This window comes from Girardinichthys multiradiatus, chromosome 8 (genome assembly GCF_021462225.1).
Source record: "Girardinichthys multiradiatus isolate DD_20200921_A chromosome 8, DD_fGirMul_XY1, whole genome shotgun sequence".
NCBI lineage: Eukaryota > Metazoa > Chordata > Actinopteri > Cyprinodontiformes > Goodeidae > Girardinichthys > Girardinichthys multiradiatus.
The window spans coordinates 17,573,204-17,595,526 of NC_061801.1; the positions used below are offsets into that span (position 1 = coordinate 17,573,204).

The following is a 22,323-nucleotide window of genomic DNA, read 5'->3' on the forward strand; positions in this document are numbered from 1 at the left end:
TAGAGGAAGGAGCTATTTAATAATAATTTTTTGTATTGATGTCATCACAGCTAGTATTGTTGGAGAAAGCAAGAGAGAGGCCTGCAGGTTCTGAGTCACTGTAAATTATCTGTAGATTAGTTTTTACATTCACATATTGTCTGACTTGCCAATCTTCCAGACACATTAACTAAAAAAAATGTTCAGTCCTGAAAGGCCAGTAAAAAAACAACTATTTTAATTAAAAAGCTCAAACCAGTGTGGCTTTTGTAATACTCGTTTCTGCCACCAGAGGCACTAAAGTAAATCCATAAGCACTAGCTGTCAGATTACCTAGTCAATGATTATTCAAAGAGGTGTGTTTAGGTACTCAGTGCTCCATGTGCTAAATGTTGCCAATAGGACCGTTTTAAAATAAAAACAATGACAATTTATTTATTTTTTGTTTTGATTTTGGTCAGGTTCACTGTGTTTTCCTTTGTATTCAGTTATTTTCCTCAGCTCCTCCATTGAGAGTTATCTAACAGCTGCAATGAATTTAATTAATTACATCTATCTGCCCTTTTTAATTCTTACAGTTATCACTTCTATTAGTATTTAGGCCTTTCCTTTCCTTGTCTGATTCTGTTATTGTTCTACCTGTCCCTGTGTTGGTATTTCCTGTTGTGCTCCGGGTGACGTTTTCTAAGTTCACTCTGTTTAGTTTCATATGACAATACTAGCTCACTTTGACTGTACCTCCTGTCTGTGTTTGGGTCTGTTAGAACAACAGAACGTAGATGAGTTAACATTGATCTGGATGTACTGAGAAGAAGTATACAAACTGCTTAGGAGCTTCAAGATAACTGAGATGTGAGATAATGTGAACTAACAGTAGGTTTCGGTTAGAAAATGTACAATATAAAGAGAAAAACATTTTAATATAAATAATTCAAATATTATAGCAATCCACTGAGATAATACAATGCTTTACATAAATGAACTTGGCTTTTGCAAAATTTCTTGTGAAACTGAGCTCACGCCATTGTGGAATATTTCAAATGATCCAGAAAATAGGCAGTTATTTACTTAAACAATTATACCGCTGACAGCTGAAGTAAATCATAATAATTTTACAAAGGCATCTGTCAAAAAGTGAGAAACATTAGAAGCAGTTCAGCTCCTGATCATAATGCAATAGCATCAGCAAAATAGTCAGCCTAACTGGCATGCTAATTGCTAGTTGTCAGCGAATTGTCAGAGCGATAAGACTTCTGGTTTGACCCACATATTCAGTGCTTAGCAATGACCAAAAGGGATTCAATAAGAAACAAACCCAACAGTTAGGATCTTCCTGGTCTTCATGGTCTGAAAAAGGTTTGTTCTTACACAATCCGCTGAGGAATCTTACTAAGGCTGTTGGACTGTATGTTCAGAACACTCTTGGAATTGTAACTTTAGATGAATATGACTCCATGGTTGCAGACTGAAAAACTATCCTAACTGCTTTCCAGCTCCAGCAATGCTTATATTGTGCATCAAAGCTGCACCATAGAATAATGAAAGAAGGGGTTCGGTTCTGAACAATCATATACGTATACAAACATATTCTTTTGCTTTGTGGGAAAGACAGGGCTCTACTATAACATAATCTGACAGTCTGACTGGCCTGAAAGACAAAATGTGGGCTGCAGCAGTGCCTTTTAGTAGGAGTAATTGAAGGAAATGTTTTTTTTAGGTACAATAATACTCCATGGTACAATGAAAGATCTACTGTATCTCACCCCTTGAAAACCTCTCAACCACAAATTTTATCATGTTGGGATTTTATGTGACAGATCAACATAAAGTAGTGCATAGTTGTGAAACAAGGAAAGAGACACACGTGTTTCCCTTTTCCATATAACAAATCTGATAAGTGTGGGGTACGGATGTATTCATTATGCCTGAAAGAATACTTAGTTGAATCACTTTTTGCTGCACTTACTGGTACAAGTCTTAATATCTGCAAGCTTGGCACATCTAGAGATTGAACATTTGGACATTAATGCAAAATAGCTCAAACTCTGTTAGATTGGGAGCCTGCAACAGACTTCCTTCAAGAATTGCCCTACATTTAGCTCCATCCAACTTTCCATGTGGTCTGACCAGCTTTGCTGTCCCTATAATGTGATGCTGTCACTACCATGCCTCAAATATTTGTCTACAGACACTCACAAATCGGTCCCACTGAAGAATGGTCAAAATATTCAGTCAGTTGATGTGCAGACTGGTAAAGGAATACCCAAAAAGGCCTGCTCCTGTAATCGCACCAAAACGTGGTTCTACACACTATGGTTTCACTAAAGGCTGAACATAAATGTATATATGCATGCCACACTTTTCAGATTTCAACTTGTATAAAAATGCTAAAAACAAGGTAATCTTTTCCTGCCAGAAGTTTCTGATTTTTTTGTACCACACTGTGTCAGTATGTTGCATAAAATATTAATAAAATACATTGAAGTTTGTGGTTGTAATGTGCCACAATCTGAAAACGTTCACGGTCTATGAATACTTTCACAATGCATGGTACTTGTTTTAACTATTTTGTCCATTCTGAACATCAGTGGTAGAACACTGTAAACGTTAGAAGTGTAATTGCTGAAGTCTAACAAAAGGCAACGGTTACTTTGTAAAGTCAGATATTCTGTAATTTAAGATAAGGAATATAAAGGATAACCTCATTTCCCCTTTAAATGAATGCAGGAAAAGTTTTCCTGTCCTGTGACTCATGCTACCCTGGATACCTGCTGTCAGATGGAAGGTGTGAGTCCATGTGCGAAATAGGCCAGTACCCTGTTGTGAAGGTAACTTTTTCATGTTTTAATTTCACAAAAATTAACTTTTTTAATTAAAAATGGATTTATCAAGTACTTGACCAAAATAATAGCTAATGTTTGGGCCTCAGGTGCCATAAAATGTAATTCAGACTGACTTGCTCGCTGCACCCGAAGCAGTCTCTAACAGCAGAGTGAAATTTATTACAGTGACTCATTTTCTAAATAAATCTTCCTGCTCCTGCTGTGAGGTAGCTGATTGAGACTGTTTGACAGGTAGAGATGCATGTTAATTGACTCATGCAAAGAGGCTGTGGGTCTGTTCTTTAAAAAAAATATTTGGAAGCCTGGCATTAAGAACTAAATGTAATAAATTAAGTGAAAAAAAGCTGTAGATTGCTTCAGTCATCTCTGTTTCTCAGCAGGACTCAGACCCCACGTGTGAAGACTGTGACGACTCTTGCCAGGAGTGTCAGGGGCCAGGTTTGTTCAACTGCACCTCCTGTTCTGCTAAAGCAATCTTAGAAGTCGACGGGCGATGTCTGCCATGTTGCCGCCATGATAAGGGATGGATGGACATGGAAACACCACAGCAGGATTGTTGCAACTGCACTGAGACTCGAGGTGAGCTGTTTACCTGGTGACCTGTTTACTCTGATTCATCTAAATAAAATATTCCCAGCTTTGAACTTCTCATGGAGCAACATCTGGAAAAAGAACAAAATAGAATTTTTCAGGCTACACACTAGGCACTAGTTGTGGAGAAAGATTAATGCCCCTTTTCCACTGGCTCAATTTGGCCCTGCTCAACTCCACTTGGCTCGCTTTGCCAGCCTTTCCATTACAGTTTTTTCTGTACCGGTACCTACCTCTTTGTTCCCTGCTCCTGTGGAGGTCCCACCAGGGCTGAGTTGGGACTACATGTGACGTGAACAGACTGCTGTTCACTGATTGGCCATGGGACCAAGAGAAATTAGAAGGTTTTCCAAAGTGCAGGGAAAAGTTAATAAAACTGTAGAGCGACTACAATAATATTAAGGACCACAGTGGCCAGAGTAGATAAAATCGAAATATAATTTTACCAGAAACCATGCTTGAAGCCTAAAAGAAAAGAAAGAGGACAAGTCAGCTTTCTGAATTACATGCAGGCGGAAGGTTGTATTAAATGTCGTCCTGAATCAGTTGATCACACAAAAAATCAGCTGTTCAGATGCAATATTTCCCCAAAAACACACAAAACAATACCACCATGAAACAACCTGTTTGGTTCGGACGTTTATTGACGGTCCTTAGGCAAACCAGCATCTGCAGGAGGAGGGAGGAGGCAGAGAGCAGCTGCCCGTAATCAGACTGCCGGCATCGGATCAAATGGGAGGACGAGCCCATTCAATCTGTGGAGCATGGATATCAAATATCCAACCTAAAACTAACTTTACCGCAGTCAAAGGTCCGCAGTTTTGGGCTTTAATGTCCTTGTCCTCATTTTTGCCAAGGCTGAGACAAAGACTTCCTCATAAAGCCCAAAATTGCAACTTAAGCAGGCAAACTCTGGAGCATTGCCAGTCCAGACAGCAGCATCTCTCATCTGCTTCTTCTGCCAAACCCGCCTCACATCAGAAACTCTTAGCCTTTTCTTTTAAGTTCTGGCTGAGTTCTAAATCCCAGTGGATCATTTTATACAGAAAAAAAACATATATAAGACATTGTTGTATATACAATAATACAAACATTATTAGTATGTAGTTTATTTGTTTTTATTTTCTATTTATTTTTTATCATTTCACACAGATTAATTTAATGTGATTATGTAACATAGTAATGTTAATAGCAGCACAGCGCATTACACTGATGACTGGACGTGGGGCTTCAGTCGCCATAGCTTTAGCTGTCAGTGGGTCAGTGGAAACACAACTGGTACTTTACCTAGTAGTGCGAAACCGAGTAGTGCGGAGCCACGCCGCCTAAAACGAGCCAGTGGAAAAGTGGCATAAGGCTGCAGATCACCCTTAACCCACCACCCTCACTGGTTAAACATGGTGGTGGCAGCATCATGCTGTGAGGGACAGGTTACAGGGAAGCCTGTTAGAGTTGGCAGGAAGGTGGAAGGAGAAAAAAACAGTGCAATCCTAGAATAAAACGTAAGATGAGGACAGAGGCTCCCTTTACAGCAGAACAATGAAATGATAAAGCCAAAACCAAAGCAAAATGGAATAGATCAAAATATATTCATGTGTTAGAATGGTCCAGTCAAAGTCCAGACCTAAATCTAATTGAAACCCTGTGGAAGAAAAAAATTGCTGGGGGGCAATATAAATTCACCCCACACTTTTTAGATGTATATCTAAAATTTAAAAACATGCACAATTTTCATTCCTCTTCACATTCTGCACCACTGTGTGATGGCCTAATACATAAAATCCCAATAAAATACTTCAAAATTAGTTTTGGTAATGTGACAAAAAGTGAAAACGTTCATATGAACAAGCCTATATGGAGTTACTATACAACTAAACAACTCAACAGATTATCATAGTTGTGAAATTACAAAAGACTCCATAAAGCTGCAGTAACAAAGTCTGTTTTCGTTATAGTGAAAAGTTCAGGAAGTTTGGAAATGTTCTGAGAAAAGCAACATTGAGAGCTGCTAAACTTTTTTTGATAAAATATATTCAAGAATTTTGATTCTAGTATTTTATAAAAGTAAAGTCTTATACTGAGGATTTTTGACAGCTTCCCATTTGTCCGGTCAAAAAAACATTAAACTAATAAATTGTCCAAATCTCAATACAGTTGTATGTGCAAGAAGTCTGCTTCACAGTTTTAAATTTAAACTTAGAAAAAGCACATTACATAGCCCAAAAATTTTTTTCCTTACTTAAGAGCCTTAAAGCTCGTCCTCAGACAACAATATAACAATCTGAGTTCTCGGTGTTACAATGGCCCTTTGAGATTTGTTATTATGTAAACACGTCATCATATTTCTGTTGGGCAGGAGTACATCTGTGGATGATTTGTGGCTTTTTTTTCCAGGTCATTGCATCTTCAGCACTAACTTACCATTCACATATGAAGAGTACAGAGGGAACCTAACTATCTTCATCACTGCCTCCGTCCTACTTGTCCTGGTACTCATTGGCGTCATCTTCCTGATCCGACACTCCCGGTCGAAAAGTGGCCCCTCGGACCTCCCTCCCCGTGGGTACAAAAAGCTCGGTTCCGGCGGGGGGTTTGGAGGCGGCAGCAGATACGGTGGCTACACCTCTGCCTCTTCTACATCTTACAGCTCTTCTGGAGGCCGATTTCAAGAAGCTGAGCTAGTCGACATCAGCACGCCTCGCTCATGGAATAAGAATGATGATGATGACGATGATGATGATGATGAGGACATTGTTTACATGGGCAAAGATGGCACAGTGTATAGAAAGTTTCGGTATGGACAGCTGGGAGATGACAACGAGGATGAGCTAGAGTACGACGACGAGAGCTACACGTTCAGATAAAGGATGAGACGCGATAAGAGAACACTTCTGTTTTCTTCTACACATTTCTGCCTCTCCTATTTTCTCCTCTGTACTGTTAATCTCACTCTGCCCCGAAGGACAGATCTATTTATCCTTCACTGAATGAGCTCAGACAAATGAGATGTGAGAAGCTATTTATAATGAGCAGCATTTCATGACTGCTGTACATCCACAAAATGAAATGTGCTACAGAGATAAATCCATATTTACCATTCTTAAATGGAACATGTAATGCTGGTTTCCTGATTGCTGACTGCATTTAGTTTACATAGGTTCATTGGCACTTATGTCCTAAAGTGCACAAAGGTTAAGGGAGATAACAAACAGTCATTTAGTAACAGCTTTTTTTTTACTAAACATAGAGCTTCTGAAAATGTAATCAATGTTATTATTGAAGGTCAGATGCATTGATTCTGCTCCTACTGGCAAAAAACAGTCCCCACTTTCTTTGAGGCCTGCCAGGCCAATACCTATTTTGACCAATCTCGATTTTTACTTTTTTATTTTTGTGGTGCTACTGTCCTTTATTTGCAGTAGTCAGACAGGAAATGGGCATAGAAAAAAGGGGTAAAGGTCCCAAGGTCTGGAATCAAACTCCTAACGACTCTGTTGATTACAAATTGCCTCTGCAGGCTCCCACTCTACTTCTACACAATGCGCCGCCCCTTGATTTTCTTTCTAAAAATGATAACACTTGGAAACTGATTAGCGCAAACTTTGTATTAATTATACTACTAAATGGAACAAATACCTTTAAAGAAAAAGAAATATGCTACAGGTTCCTAGATAGAGGTAGTAGTTTTGAAATCAACTGAACAAGAAGGGAACATAAGATTAGCTTTATCTAGTTTTCATAACCTTAAAGCAAAGCAAATCAGACAATATGCTGTTTGTCCTGCTGAAAAGAAGGCACACACCATGTTATTTTGCAAGTTTCACACTAACTTTTTTCTTTTTGTTTATGACTTGGTATAATCTGTGGTGTGTGGTTTTGAATATTTTAGGTTATATTTAAATGATTTTAGAACCTGGTAATGACCAATCATTTATATGTTAAAACCCTGGAACTGATCAAGGATGTACTTTCTTTTTATCTGTTATACAATTAGTATGCAGAAATAGTTCAGTGTCCAATTTACGTAACTGGTATAGATGTATCATGGATGCTTACTAGTTTTTTCTTTTATCATTACCTGTCATTTGTTTGTAGTGTTGCTTAATGAGATGTCATTGCTTGTTTTCTATCTTGTACTGTATGTTATTTGCTTGCCAGTAAAATTTTAATTTGGAAACTCATTACTCTGGTCAACTCTTTTGAAATGACTTATCAAGGTGGCAGCACAGCAAAATAAAACACACGAGATAAGGCTGAAAACAGCATACAGGCTTCAAATCACTTTTATTGAATCAATAGACAGCAGTTCTTAATTTTTTTGCACACTCATTAAGACACATAAGTTCGGACCATGTGATGTGGGGACCATGCACTGATGTATAAATACACACATGCGGGTGGACACACACTGATGAGACATTGTGCTTTATTAACATCCCATCATTAAGGTCGTTTGAGGTTTTGTCTGAGGATCCAACAGTGGCTGAAGGGAGGATTCCCAGTTTGTTTCACCCAATACACACACATACACGTATATTTGCAAAACAAGGCATGAAATATATGCTGCCACACTGCATTGACAGTTTGATTTTACATTTAACCTACCCCTGCGTGGCTCTCAGATTTACACTATAAAGTTTAAATATCTTTCTATATATGTTTATTCTGTATTTTCAGGGCAAGTTACAAGATTGGGTTACAGGATTGCAAGTTGGTCATAAACTATGGCACAAGGTTGTTGTTTTTTTCTTGGCATCCCCTGATCCTTTTTTGTGTAAAACAGCTAACACAAAAAGTCGCCTCTCGCTCTGAAGTACTGAGTAACCACAAAAGGTGTGGTTTTATTCCTGTGCTGCTTTTCATGCACCTAAATAAAATGCAGTATCTAAAATGAATTCTTGAGGTGCTTTGTCTCTTGTCTGAAATCACATCTACCTTAAAGTGAACATCAACGCTACTCTGCCGATGTTTCACACACTTAACTATAAGTTGTCTCAGCTGCAGGTGTACAGTGCAGCGAATGCTACAGGTAAAACGGATCTGAGTTTTAACAGATACTACAGTAGATTGTGTTTAAATTAAACTACAGTGTCTAAAAGAAAATAAAAACAGGCACAAACATACACACACACACACACACACACACACACACACACACACACACACACACAAGCAGCACTTTTCAAGCTTTTCATTGCAGTTACTTTTGAGGTGTCCCATCTATTCAGGTGCTCTGGTTTACGAGCTGCTGGCACCAACTTGGTCTTGTCTGCTATAAAGATAAAAAAATAAAAAAAACAAGCAAAGTAGACCATTTAGGATGGGTGTGTTTATGTGTGTGTGACACACTGCGGGCATGTGGCCATTCGTCTTCTATATGTGAACTTTACCATCTTTGAGAACTTACTCTGTTCTGCTGGCGGCTGTCAGCTCGGTCCCCTGCAGGAAACTATTCATTCTTGACAGTGGGAACAAATGGAGACATTGTTAGAAGACGATTTACCGTTGTAATATGCTTCTGTGCAGGGAGTTTGAAGGCTTGTGCAATTTATGATTCACAGCACAATTAGGCAGCGAGTCATTAGTGTGTGAAGTCTGCATCTTTTGGTTATACAGTTATTATCTGTGTAATAGATCTATATGCAATAAAGACTGGCTCATTTATTTTACTGTGATGATAAATTAGATGAAAGCAAAGAGCTTAGGATCTTTAGCAACTCTTTGCTATCTTTCCACTGTAATTGGAAACATGGCCAAATAAAACTGGTCCTCATCCAGGAAGAGCCGATCTGATAAATCCAGCCAAGGATAAAACCGAGACAGGGGCCACTGCCTCCAGAGAGGAGGGCTATGAGATCCACCACAGCCAATGCTTACCTTGAGCTTTCCGCCGCTTCCTTGAGTTCCTTGTCAAGTCTAGAATTGGAAGTTCAGATAACAAGATAAATAGGAAGCTATTAGCACAAATCAGGTTTGCAGTGGATGAGACTGGTGTTGCACTCAGGGGCTAAGAGGGACTCACTTAATGATGCACTCTGGGATCTGAATGCTGTCCATTGGGATTAGTTGTTGCAGTTCATCTAAACTGTTCACATACTTAATCTTGCTGCTGAACTTAGTGCTGAAGCAGGAAACAAATATGTGTACATTAACTGAAGTACATGTACAATGACACGTTAACATGGATACTTTTTATCAAGAGTAATTTCAAGCTTTACAACCGAATAACACAAAGCCTTCACCTTATTAGATCGATAATGGTCTTTAAATTACATATTTTATTTTAGAAAATGATAACAAAATTAATAATGTTTATATAAAGACTGCATGAACATTAACCTATTTCAAAACAATCGGTTTATCTTTCAGCTATAATATTATATGTTCATGGGACAAAAATAAACAAACAAGAAAATAAGAAACAATAACCACCAACAGTGTTTATTAGTAACTTTTGACTTCAGTTCTGTCCTGCCTTAAAGTGATAGCTCAAGGGAGGTTCTTTTTGGCAGTTCTGACCAGTGAATCTTGCCTGCTGTATAGCACTTTATTACTGTTTAAACAGAACTAGTTTTAAAGCAAATGACTTGTCCAAGCAGGTCAAAACAGAAATTATCTTCTTAAAAACAGAAAATCTAATAGCAAATCACACAATTAGTATATTTTATAATTACCCTACTAATCTGTTTCACTTAGTTAATTGAGTTACTGAAATAAATGAACTTTTCAGTAATTTATTGAGCTACGGTAAGATATTGGTAAGATATTGAATCTGCTCATAATCTCTTAACAAAACCATGATTAGACAATCTTAAATATCCCTAAAAGAAAACCACTTATCTGTGAGGCTAAGAAAAAAAAAAAACCTTGACAAAAATAGAGCTTTTCTGTTACTGATTGATGGGAGCATCAGAGTAAGAAGTCATGCACCCATTATATGTTTCCTACCATCAAAGTTTGTGGCAGTATGTTTTAGATGTAGGAATTTTATGTGCAAAAAATAGGTCCACTGAGAATACTGGATCAAATATGGCTTTTGGTAAAAATATATTATAAAGAGTCTAAAGACTAACCAATGAAATAATCTGGAGAAGATTTTAGGTCTCCAATTATTAAAAAGACTGGATGTTTTTTTTGTTTTTTTTTCACAATTTAGAGATAAAAAAAAAATTTGGAACTCTCAACAGATATAAATATTGTAACTTGAATAAGCACATTCAAATGATACCACAGTTCTTACAAGCTAACACATATTCATTAAACAATCCTATTAAAGTTGTCCCCCACAAAGTTGTTAAAAAAAAGTTTTATGCTGAGATTAAACAAACACAACCAACCAGACTGCTTGTGTGTCAAACATTTTACCTGATGAAGGGCTTGGTAATGGCTAGAACAGTCCTGATAAACCAAGATGGATGGACAATAATGAAGGATTTCAAATTCTTCCTGAGCCTAAACACAAATTAGTGAATCACGTTAGGAAAGGTAATAAAACTATGCATTTCCAACCTAATTTCTTCAAACGATGTAGAACAAACAGTACAGTTTATACAGTATTGCAATGCTGTTGCAATGTCTCTGAAATACAAAATAACATCTGACTAGAGTCAAATTCCAGAAGAACGATAACAGGACCCACCTTCTGTCAATCATCTGGTAGCACTTTTTTAGCCAACCAAGACCAGGCATTCTTCTGTGGGGCGTGGCTCCATTCAGATAAACAATCATATAGTCCTCTGCCACCATGAGCTCCAGTGTGCTGATCACGTAGCTAAAACACACATATTTTGTTGCTGTAAATTCAAATGATATTGTATTTTATGTCTGGATACTAACCGTAATCTTATGACAAGTTCTCATGACAAATAAAGTAACATCCTGCCATTTATGTGCACTGCATGTGAAAAGTATGCAAAATCAGAAAGCAACCGTTGTCTTGAACCTAAATGCAAATATTTGATGAAATAGTGGACAAGTCTTACAGTATATCTGAAAACCTCAACCAGCAGGATGTTGAAATTCTTTCCTCTGATGTCAGAAGAGACGAGAAATTGGTACAAGTGTACATCCATGAGCTGTTTTGCATTTCTTCATCTTTCCCTTTTTCACATCAATCTCAGAGGCTCAATCATAAAGTTACTTCCCTGTAATAAAATCCCACACTCAAATTATAAAGAAATGGTATCACTGTCTGTCCTCATTTTTGTGTCTTCCTCCTATGTTCTCTCAGTCAACAGGGAACTTTGCGGCTTCCTTTGAAAATAAAGTAAAACGTGTTGTCAACGAGTTTCCTCAGCAACTCCATCAACTTCTCGGACTTTGGCCTCAGTCCTACTCGACACCTTCACAGTCCAACACTGCTAATCGGCTCGGTTTTGTGACTACACAGATCATCTTCCACTGACACACAGTTCTCCATAAAGCTACAGTTACTCCTTCTCACAAGGAATCAGACTGTAAGCCAACTGGCATCGGAAACTGCAGACACTACTTTTTACCTTCTCTCATTTCAGTCCAAAACCTCTCAAAACATGCCAGCTTTCTGAATATCTGTCACAGAACAGCCTGTGGGATCTAAACCACACAGTGGAAGCATGAAAGGCAATTCAGCCCAAACAACGATGGAGTCACAAACCCAGCAAGTCTCAGCAAGTAAACTTTCTTTGTCAGTTCATTCAGAGAGTCTTTTGACCTCTCTGTGATTCTTTGAGTTTACTTTATTAACAATAAAACTGATGACATAGCCTTATGTGGGGTGCGAACAACATCATTCAGCATTTGCTTTGCACTGTTCATCATCTAACAGCTTCAACTGTCATATTGTATGCTTAATCTTGGTTGGGTTTTGTTTGGAAATTTAATCTGGAATATGTTGGTAGAATATGTTGGTAGAATCATTACAGGGGTTGGACAATGAAACTGAAACACCTGGTTTTAGACCACAATAATTTATTAGTATGGTGTAGGGCCTCCTTTTGCAGCCAATACAGCATCAATTCGTCTTGGGAATGACATATACAAGTCCTGCACAGTGGTCAGAGGGATTTTAAGCCATTCTTCTTGCAGGATAGTGGCCAGGTCACTACGTGATACTGGTGGAGGAAAACGTTTCCTGACTCGCTCCTCCAAAACACCCCAAAGTGGCTCAATAATATTTAGATCTGGTGACTGTGCAGGCCATGGGAGATGTTCAACTTCACTATCATGTTCATTAAACCAATCTTTCACCAGTCTTGCTGTATGTATTGGTGTTTTATCATCCTGATACACGGCACCGCCTTCAGAATACAATGTTTGAACCATTGGATGCACATGGTCCTCAAGAATGGTTCGGTAGTCCTTGGCAGTGACGCGCCCATCTAGTACAAGTATTGGGCCACGGGAATGCCATGATATGTCAGCCCAAACCATCACTGATCCACCCCCATGCTTCACTCTGGGCATGCAACAGTCTGGGTGGTACGCTTCTTTGGGGCTTCTCCACACTGTAACTCTCTCGGATGTGGGGAAAACAGTAAAGGTGGACTCATCAGAGAACAATACATGTTTCACATTGTCCACAGCCCAAGATTTGTGCTCCTTGCACCATTGAAACCGACGTTTGGCATTGGCATAAGTGACCAAAGGTTTGGCTATAGCAGCCCGGCCGTGTATATTGACCCTGTGGAGCTCCCGACGGACAGTTCTGGTGGAAACAGGAGAGTTGAGGTGCACATTTAATTCGGCCATGATTTGGGCAGCCGTGGTTTTATGTTTTTTGGATACAATCCGGGTTAGCACCCAAACATCCCTTTCAGACAGCTTCCTCTTGCGTCCACAGTTAATCCTGTTGGATGTGGTTCGTCCTTCTTGGTGGTATGCTGACATTACCCTGGATACTGTGGCTCTTGATACATCACAAAGACTTGCTGTCTTGGTCACAGATGCGCCAGCAAGACGTGCACCAACAATTTGTCCTCTTTTGAACTCTGGTATGTCACCCATAATGTTGCAATCAATGAAAACTGGCTACCAGGCCGGTCCAATTTAGCCATGAAACCTCCCACACTAAAATGACAGGTGTTTCAGTTTCATTGTCCAACCCCTGTATGTGCTCCATTCATATGAAACTGTGTTTCAGTTGCAAGTCAGAAAACCTGTGGTATTTGCAAACAATTGTCAGACTACTGAATAGTTCATAAACTGTTTGTCAATGTATTATGTAGTTAAATACTATTGGCAGAAGGTTAATTAGTTGAGGTTGTACAGTTCAGTAAGTGAGAGTGGTTTTATTGAAATATTTATCCTCAGATGTCCCAATAAGCAGTTTCTTTCAGCAGTTTTCGCGACATTTTATAGCAATTGTAGCCATAAGAATGAAACCCCTGCAACTTTAAGTTCCTTGAAAAAGTCAAAGAAATTTTTCTTGACTCTTCCGAAACAATTGTAAAATAGCATAAATACCATCACTTACTGGTGCACCTAAAATGATTTTACCCCCACTGCAAATTATGTTTGTTCGTGTGTTTGCATAAACAAATTACTCAAGAACAGTTTAGTAAAACTAAGGTTTTTATCCAAATTCAACACTTCATCTTACTTTTAATGATTTCTGCAGTTTCATAAGTATTCAACCCCCTAAACAGAATTGTTTGTTAGAGCTCATGTCTGCAAATCATGTGTGATCTTAGGCAAACCTGAGGCAGTCAGTCAAGTCTTCATTTAGTTGCATTAGGCTTGTTTGGAATAGAACACCTCAGATACCTGATACCAATAGAAGAGATCATTGCCTTGCAAAAACAACAGAGGAAAACTGGCTGCACAACCTTGAAGGAAACTACCAACGGCTGCCACCAGATTCCATAGGAGGCTAGTGGTGAAAACCCAAAACATACTGCAAAACACCTGCAGCAAGACTTGGTGGCAGCAGGCACTGAGGCTTCAGTTTCCAGAGTAAGGCACAAGCTAAGCCCTGAAGGTAACACTTCATAACATAGTCTGACCAAAAAGCACAAGAAAGGTCAGCTCCAGTTTGCTCACAACTATATAAATAAGCCAAACTGATTTTGGGATTCTGTTCTGTTAAGTTATGTACTGAAATTGGAGGTCTTCTGGCCCATAATTCAGTGATATGACTGCAGGTGCAAGAATGATGCATACAATGCAAATAACACAATAAGGCATGGCTCAGTGATGCACTGGGGCTACTTTCCTCTGGCATTTCAATGTGGCATCTGTAAAAAACAAAGCAAGCATGTGGAAAGCAAGATATATTCAATCAAACCTCAGGGAATCCAGGGAGAAACATTTGTGTCATTTGTGAGGAAGCTGAAGCTTTGACATCACCAGATCAAACAGGTCAATGATCCCAAGCATAAGCTCTTAAAGTCCACCAGGGCTTAGTTTTACTAGATGTCCTGGAAGATACTGGATTGTCCATCATTGTCGCCTGACTTGAATTCTGTTTAAAATCATGTGGGATTTGAGAAAGGCAGACGCCACACATAAGGTCAATAATGTAAATGAACTGGAGTGGACTCAGATGTCCAAGGAACACTGTAATATCTTGTTTTTACTATTGAGAAATAATACCATGTTAGCTGTGGTGAGCTATTTAAATTAAGTTAGCTTCATTTCTTTTTTTGCAAACATGCCAGTTTGCCAATAGATCAAATGTTACTGGTGGTACTAAGTACTATTAAGTACTTTTAAAACACCTAAGTATATTTGCAGTCAGACTAATCATCAGAATATGTATATATATATTGTTTGATTTTTTCCTCCACCTCAGACATGTCTCCAGTGTTCATAGTCTAAAGTGAGAAACACAAGGCATTCAACACCTGAAACATAGCCAACAAACTTTCAATCTAAGTAAAATTTGGGTGGAAAACAGCTGTTGTTGCTGTAGTAATTATCTGTGAAATTAGGGATAGCTCTGTTTTGTCTGATGTGTTTTTGTGTATCCTTTTACTAATTACAAAATTGGATTAATAATGACATATGATCTGTTATAATCCTTGGTTAAAGAGTAACCATTTCAGAAATGGGAAATACATCTTAATCTGAGAAATACAAAAGTATTTTAGGAAGTTGATTGATTATGATACTGACTAGCTCTGCACAGTAACAGTTTAATATAAATACCTTATTACCTTGTTACTATGTCATTGTGATAATTTCTGAGGATGATTCAATGTTTGTTAGTAGTACAGAGAACAATAATTATTGTGGGAGGTCAGTGTGACATGAGAGGCACCAAGTCTTTGTAGCATACTTACAGGAAGAGGTTCTCCATTATTTCATGGTAGTCCTCTCTTGCACTGTCTGGCAGGAAACATGCAGCAAAGACTATGATGGCATTCACTCCGTTGCTGTAGTAACCTGATCAAAAACACAAAAAGGAAAGTAATAAGAGTCAAATTGAGAGTGCGCCTTTGTTGGGGAAAACTTGACTGCTCTCTTATTTTCTGCTATTTTGTTGCATTTATCTGCCAGTCTTGGATTCTTTTGTCAGGCTCTTTGTTCCATTTCCTCTCACTATGCTTCTCCAAATGTTGTAATTTCCTTTTTATTCACCAGCCCATTTATGAGTGGATTTGGTGACACAGAGACAGAAGGGCTTTTATTTAGATGACAGAGCTTCTGATATTGACTTTTCAATGACAGACATCTCTGTTTACATGGAACAGCTGTGTTTCACTTAAGCCTCCAGCAACAAGCAGAGCGGGAAAAAGCTTGTTCTGCTTTGGGTAAAGGTCACATTTGCCTATTTAATGGTATACACGCTCTTGAAATAATGAGTCACAAGACACTCTCTTCATGTCTCTCATACTTGCAGTATGCTGATCTATACATATTTATAGAAAGCTAACTAAAATGCAAACAAATCCAAAAGGCTTGCTTATGTGTATTCAGGGCCTTTCCAGTCTAATACCCTCAAATAAAATCTGTTGGAATTAATTAACTAAAAGTGGAGTTAAAAATGGTTCCACAAAGCATCGACTGAGGTGAACTGAATACAGTGTGTAGAAATCGTATTTGGAAACAAAATAATGACAGCCATGTTTTCTTCTTGCTTCCAATTCACTGGTATGAATATTTTTCCAAGGAGCTGTAGTACAAAAGTACAAAAAGTTTGATCGACTCTCTTTAACTTATATTTTGCTTTAAATGAGTCAAATCATTTTATGCAATTTTTACCACTTTTTGACAGGCCTTTTGAATTTCATTGTTCTTTTCTCTTTTATAATCAACAATCCTGTATATGAACCTTTTCTGAGGAGTAGAGATTTGTTTCTGTGGCCACTTTAAAATGATCAATAAATAAAAAAACTAGCCATAGATGGATCAGCTGATGGATAATGCCTCTCTCTGGTCCTGTTTGAAGTCTTTGATGGATTTTTCCCCCTATCTCTTAAGAACATAACTCTCAGATGCACTTCATCTGCTGTAGATAATTTCTTAAGCCTGATATTGAGTTTTTATCTCCAGTTATCAAGATGTTTCTAAACTTTCAAACATACATTTCAAACCATATCAAGGTTTGTTATGTTTTTAGAGTTCTGAATCAATTTGAATTTCAAAAGTCAAAAAACTAGTTTCTTAAATGTCAATGCTACATTTGTTCATCTGCTTGAAAGCAGTTTTCTTATTCAAATGATTTATCTTAAAAATATAAAAAAGTCTGAATCATTTAAATCAAATGTTATATAAAAATATATGTTTAAGAAAAACAATATTTATACCTGAATTGATAATTGAAAGGTAATAATCACTTATCAATAAGATGATCAATTCCAGCTTATTATTAATTTTATCAATATATTTACTGATTAATTGGGTAAAGAAATTACAAAACATAAATAAAACAACCATGATACCTTACTGCTACAATAATGAAATGTAAACTCAAGGTTTCACCCATACTTTGGATTCTACATACCTAATTTTAGTCTGAGAGAAAGTTTAAGAGGGAAAAGAAAGGGCAATATCCAGTTTTGTGCTCAGTGGATGGTAGAATTTCTGCACGACATCTGTCGGACTCAGCCCCAAGGTTGTCTCTGGGAGGCATCGACTTCTTTAACTGGCATCAAGCATTGGACTGGCATTGCTCCTCTTTTAGGAATTCAGAATCAAATCGGGATAGATGCAAAGACATAACCTTGCTGAATAAACTGGGTTCTGGTCTCTCCAGATTTATTTGTTTATAAACAGTGATCAACATGAATCCAAATAAAATCCATAGCAGAATAACTATATCATTTTAATTTTAATTCATGTTTTCTTTTTCAAAAATCATGTTTTTACCAAAAATGCAAAGACAATGGGACTAAAGCAAACTTGTTGAAAACATCCATAATATTAATAAAGCTAGGAATTAATATAAAATAAAGCTGTAATAATGATTGAGAAATTGCCCAATGACCATAATCAGCTGATCTTCCGCTTGACCTGCCTTGACTATAAGTGGCCAGTCGGAAACTCAAAAATCTTATCCTTTACTGATCAGTCAAGGCACCATAATAAATCCTACTAGACTGTGCTGACAGTGACACTCTTTCTTATGGAAGTTGTTATTGAGAGAAGGATTAGAGTCAGAGGATTCACAAAAGCTGTAAGAAGCTTTGGGAAATTATTAAAAAATAATTTTTGACAACATGTCAAGACATGTCTCTTTATCACTTAGGCTGCAGAAGAGCAAGAGAGAGCAAGACTTTTATCATATAACAGAAAGGCTAGTTTGAGTGCACCAAGGTTCTCTGGTTTTATCTTTTTGAACTTTCAACCTGCTAAATGTGACATGCTGATTTGGAAAAATAACTTCTCACCTCCATGAGAGACGACTTTCATGAAGGGCTCAATAACCTTCATGTTGATGCGGTGCTCCTGCTCCCCGATGATAACAGTCCTCCACAGCTTGACATCACGCCGCTCTTCCTCAGCGCTGTATGTTGGAATGGTATTGTAGGAATCATTTGTCCCACTCCTATTGGCTGCATTGGGATCTGGTTTGACAAAAACCAAATACTTCTATTCTTAATGACATCAGGTTTGTATGATTTGTGCCCCTTGTCAGGACAGTGGGTCAATGTGTACATCAGCACGACCATGAAACTAAGCCAAAATGGGACTCAACCCTAATTTTTATAAATTGCACGTTGTTTCCCATATTATTAAATAAATCTCAGAAGAAATTTAGAATTACAGAAAGTAATGTTTTTTTTGTTGTTGTCTTTTTGTTGTCTGACCCACCTTCCCAGTCCATTTCATGGTCTGTGTAGTCGAGGTAATCTCCCTCATCTGGAGTGTCAAGCTCATCTACATTAATGTCCAGATCATCTGGCGTCTCCCCTAAGTCATCCTCACTGTGGTCCAGTGACAAGCTGATTCGAGGGGCCGAAAGTTTTTTCCTCTGACTGGCACCTCCTTGCAGGGGTAAAGATGTAGGAGGCACTAAAATAAAAAAGAGTGTTGCAGCAGTTATTTATTTTGAACAACAATGTTCTTTGATATGTGTAAAATGTTTGGTTCATTCTCACCTGGTCTGCAGTCGTCGCCCTCTGAAGTCATTTTACTATCTGAGGCCAGGTCCATCCCCAGGGGGACCTGTAGGAAAAATGTTAGACCTTAAATAGAAATTACTGCAAAACACCAAAATGTGTATTCTGCTAGCCACAGTTCTTGTACATGTAAAGGCTTGTCAAAGGGATTGTCAAGATAAGTGACATTTTTAATCACTTTTATATTTTTATACGTAAAGGATCCAATGACTGGAGTACATTATAGTAGACTGAATTGGTGTGGACCAGTTCACTTGCTCTGAAAATGTTTTTTTTTTTAAGTTTGATCTTTATTTGCGGCTAATTGGCCCAATGTGAATGAAATTACCTCCATTTTTGTACTTGTAATGTTTCATTATGTACATCTACCTAAGATTAGTGGCAAGATTTTCATTTTTTCTTTTCAGTGCTAGCTCACCATAATTCTTAATCAATATCATGTTTTTAAAGCTTTAGCTCCCTTCTTTTCAATAAGAGCTAAATATGACACAACATACAATTATCACATTTATGAACTAATGGTTTTCTAATGCATTTGGAAATAGCTAGGAAGGCAAACTCAAAAGCAGTATTGGCAGGTGAAGGCCTCAAAGAATCCCAGAATTTGGTATCAGCCCATAAAACACCTGACTGGTGCATCTCCAATGCTTTCTTTAAATGCAATGTATGGCACTGCATTGTCAGTGGAGCTGCATTCAGTTAGTTATTTATTTATTTGAATTATTAAATTTGAATTTTATTGTAATCTTAAACAAGCTGCATAGTTATTATCTAGCCATCAGGCTTTTACCTCTATTCATAATAAGTGTGGTGCCACAAATTCTCTTTTTTATCTATGACCTAAAGCATATGCACAAGATAACCGCCAGATCACAGAAATCTAAACACGTGCAAACCTTAGCTCGTGCTTTATTTAAAGTAGTAAAAAAAAAATGTCTTCCACACAGAACAGAGAACAGGGAACAGGACAAAAGGAGGAGGAAAAAAATAAGTGAAATTGAGGTTAAAAGGTCCTTTATCTCCTGTGAATAATCCTTGTATTCAGAGTGGAGGAGGCTGGGATGATGCTATGAGTAGGGGGCGGGAGTTGGGGGTGGGGACTGGTTCAGGGCATGTTACATCGTGACAAACTCACTGCCCTCCTTGCTGCCTATAGTGCTGATTCAAATCGAAAGACTGCACGCTTGCCTGAGCACAGATTGGGAAGAGATGCAAATTCATAGTGAGTCACATGATGTGTGTTCATTCGCATAAAAAAGAGTCATTCCTGTTCCTCCTCAACAGGCTTTCAGGGCAACGGTGAAAATGTGATTACTTCAGAAGCTGAAACAGACAAATGCTAAACACTGTTGTGACACCTGTACTGTCGACATAACCGCATTAATGAAGAGTGCATGTGCTTTCTTCCACAGGATGTCGACACACACATAAATATACACACGTTTACACAAATCTACATTTAAATCAATATTGGTACACTGATTTATTTTGCAGAATATTATAAAATGACATCCTCCTTGGAAGATGCTGCTTTAGATCTGCTTTCACATCACAGCACAGGACCATAGCGCTGATGACAGCAGCCCCTCCCTCACTCTTGCTTCCTGTCTGCTGGCTGTGAGGAGAGGAAAAAACAAAACATACACCTCTTTCCTCCTTTTTTTATCTCCACTAAATAAAAACCATCTACTCACCGCTGCTGGGGCTTGGGAATCTCTGTCCCACTGTGTCTCAGAGCATGGAGAAACTGCCTTTGTCCTGCTCCAAGCCTCTCGATGGAGATGCTCAGCTTATAAACAGCTCACAGCTTCCACCATTTTGTGATCACATGATCTAGGTCACTACCAAATAAGGGCATCACCTGCTATGGCAGCTCTCAACAGAGCTGCTTCCTCAGGCGGTGCTACACAATGAGTATATCAAAGAACATGCATCTGTGTGTAATTATCTTTAAAATAATCTCTGTGTGGTGTTATTACTACGTTTAATACAGTTTAAGACTTTGTGCTTAGATGTACAGCAACTTGAAGTAACGAGCCCTCAGCAAGAGAGACAAGTAGTGAACAGACAAATGAGAACCCCGACACAAGTCTTGTGCAAATAATATTCACAAACATTCGGAAAAAAAAAAGGTGACTAATCCAAAGAATCTGGAGTTTCTCTCTCCATTATCTATGCTGATAGTTCTAATACGCTCCCTCTTGTTCACTTAGAACTTTTTAGCCAATAACAAAACAAAGTATAGTAATAACACTGTTAAATTAAAAGTATTTTGATAGTCAGCTTTAATAATCGCTCTGCAAACAGAAAATACTTTTTTACTTACACTGATCAGTAACAAGTAGGCATGAAGATTTTGGCAAGCCTTTCAACTCTCATGCAGACTTGCTTAGTACAAAGTACAAAGATGTGCAGGGATCTTGAAACAGTCTTTTGTTAATCAGTACCTTTACAGCTCTCATGCAATTCCATGCAATAAGACAGAAATGTTTCCTAAAAATGTACATACATATTTACCTAGCGTTACATAAAACGTTGAAAAGTGACAAGAAAAACTATAAAACACCTCAGGGAACAATGAACTCGATAAATTAATCAAAAAGTACAAAGTTAGGAAATACGTAAGCTGCAAGAAATCCTTTTTCCTTCCTACTCTGAAGCAGGAGGAATTGCATATGTTCCATGGCTGAACTTTTTTAGACCTGCCTGATTTAATTTGCAAATTAAAGCATTTGTGTATGTTTTTTAAATGCCAAGAGATAACAAGTTAGTAAAAGAAATAACTGGCAATACAGTTATCTATGTCTTTCCAGCAAAGTATTTTTTTAGGCATTAGTGGTCTTTCTTTTTCACATTTTTCTGAAAGTGAGTTGATAGGAAATAGAGTGAATACAAGATGTGCAGTAAGGATTAAATGGCCCTTGACCCAGACAGCCCAGGTCAAGGACTAAGGCCTCCGTAAATGGTTTACAGTGGTTTACATCTTGGTACAGTTCACATAAGCTACAATTTAAGCTTTAAAAAAGCCCACATGACTTGGAATCACCAGGGGTTGTGTTCCAAAATTCAATATTTATAGCAGCATCTTTGGACAGAAGAATCTCTGACTGCACTTAAGATGACCTGAATGCTCTTTAGATCTTTTGAAGTCTTTGTGGACAGTTGTGAAACACTCTCAAACACTCAAACATCTTGGCAATGAACCTTTTTGCTGATTAATGCCACGTTGAGGCCCTGCAGGAGTTAAACAGGTAAAAACTACCATTAGTTAAATTGGAATCCTCAATATAATTTAAACATTGCTTTCAAACCACATTAAAAAGATCAGAAAACTTAAAACTCAACCATGGTCACACCACCAAATCAAT

General features: G+C 38.0%; 2 protein-coding genes across 4 annotated transcripts in view; one reads left to right on the plus strand and one right to left on the minus strand.

Annotated features, from left to right (window-relative positions):
* pcsk5a (proprotein convertase subtilisin/kexin type 5a) overlaps positions 1 to 7,594 on the plus strand; it is a 50,290-nt gene extending 42,696 nt beyond the window's left edge. The window contains exons 32-34 of the mRNA XM_047372893.1: positions 2,707 to 2,807; positions 3,203 to 3,401; positions 5,808 to 7,594. Of these exons, the coding sequence (XP_047228849.1) occupies positions 2,707 to 2,807; positions 3,203 to 3,401; positions 5,808 to 6,277 (770 nt within the window). The 3' untranslated portion in view covers positions 6,278 to 7,594. The remainder of the gene's footprint in view (positions 1 to 2,706; positions 2,808 to 3,202; positions 3,402 to 5,807) is intronic.
* An 86-nt stretch (positions 7,595 to 7,680) lies between these two features.
* Positions 7,681 to 21,351, minus strand: prune2 (prune homolog 2 with BCH domain). 3 transcript variants are annotated; one of them, XM_047372896.1, is made up of 11 exons: positions 21,282 to 21,351; positions 18,935 to 19,001; positions 18,648 to 18,848; positions 18,224 to 18,400; positions 15,674 to 15,776; positions 11,053 to 11,184; positions 10,779 to 10,865; positions 9,436 to 9,534; positions 9,291 to 9,329; positions 8,821 to 8,871; positions 7,681 to 8,685 (listed from the first exon to the last, which is right to left on the minus strand). In XM_047372896.1, exons 2-11 carry the CDS (start codon positions 18,987 to 18,989, stop codon positions 8,652 to 8,654), a joined length of 978 nt encoding a protein of 325 aa, XP_047228852.1. In that variant the 5' UTR covers positions 18,990 to 19,001; positions 21,282 to 21,351; the 3' UTR covers positions 7,681 to 8,651. The 3 variants fall into 3 exon arrangements, with proteins under 3 accessions (XP_047228852.1, XP_047228853.1, XP_047228851.1); XM_047372897.1 differs by lacking the exon at positions 21,282 to 21,351 and adding an exon at positions 20,650 to 20,787 and having other exon boundaries at positions 7,681 to 8,682; XM_047372895.1 differs by lacking the exon at positions 21,282 to 21,351 and adding an exon at positions 20,650 to 20,787.
* Positions 21,352 to 22,323: the final 972 nt, after the last annotated feature.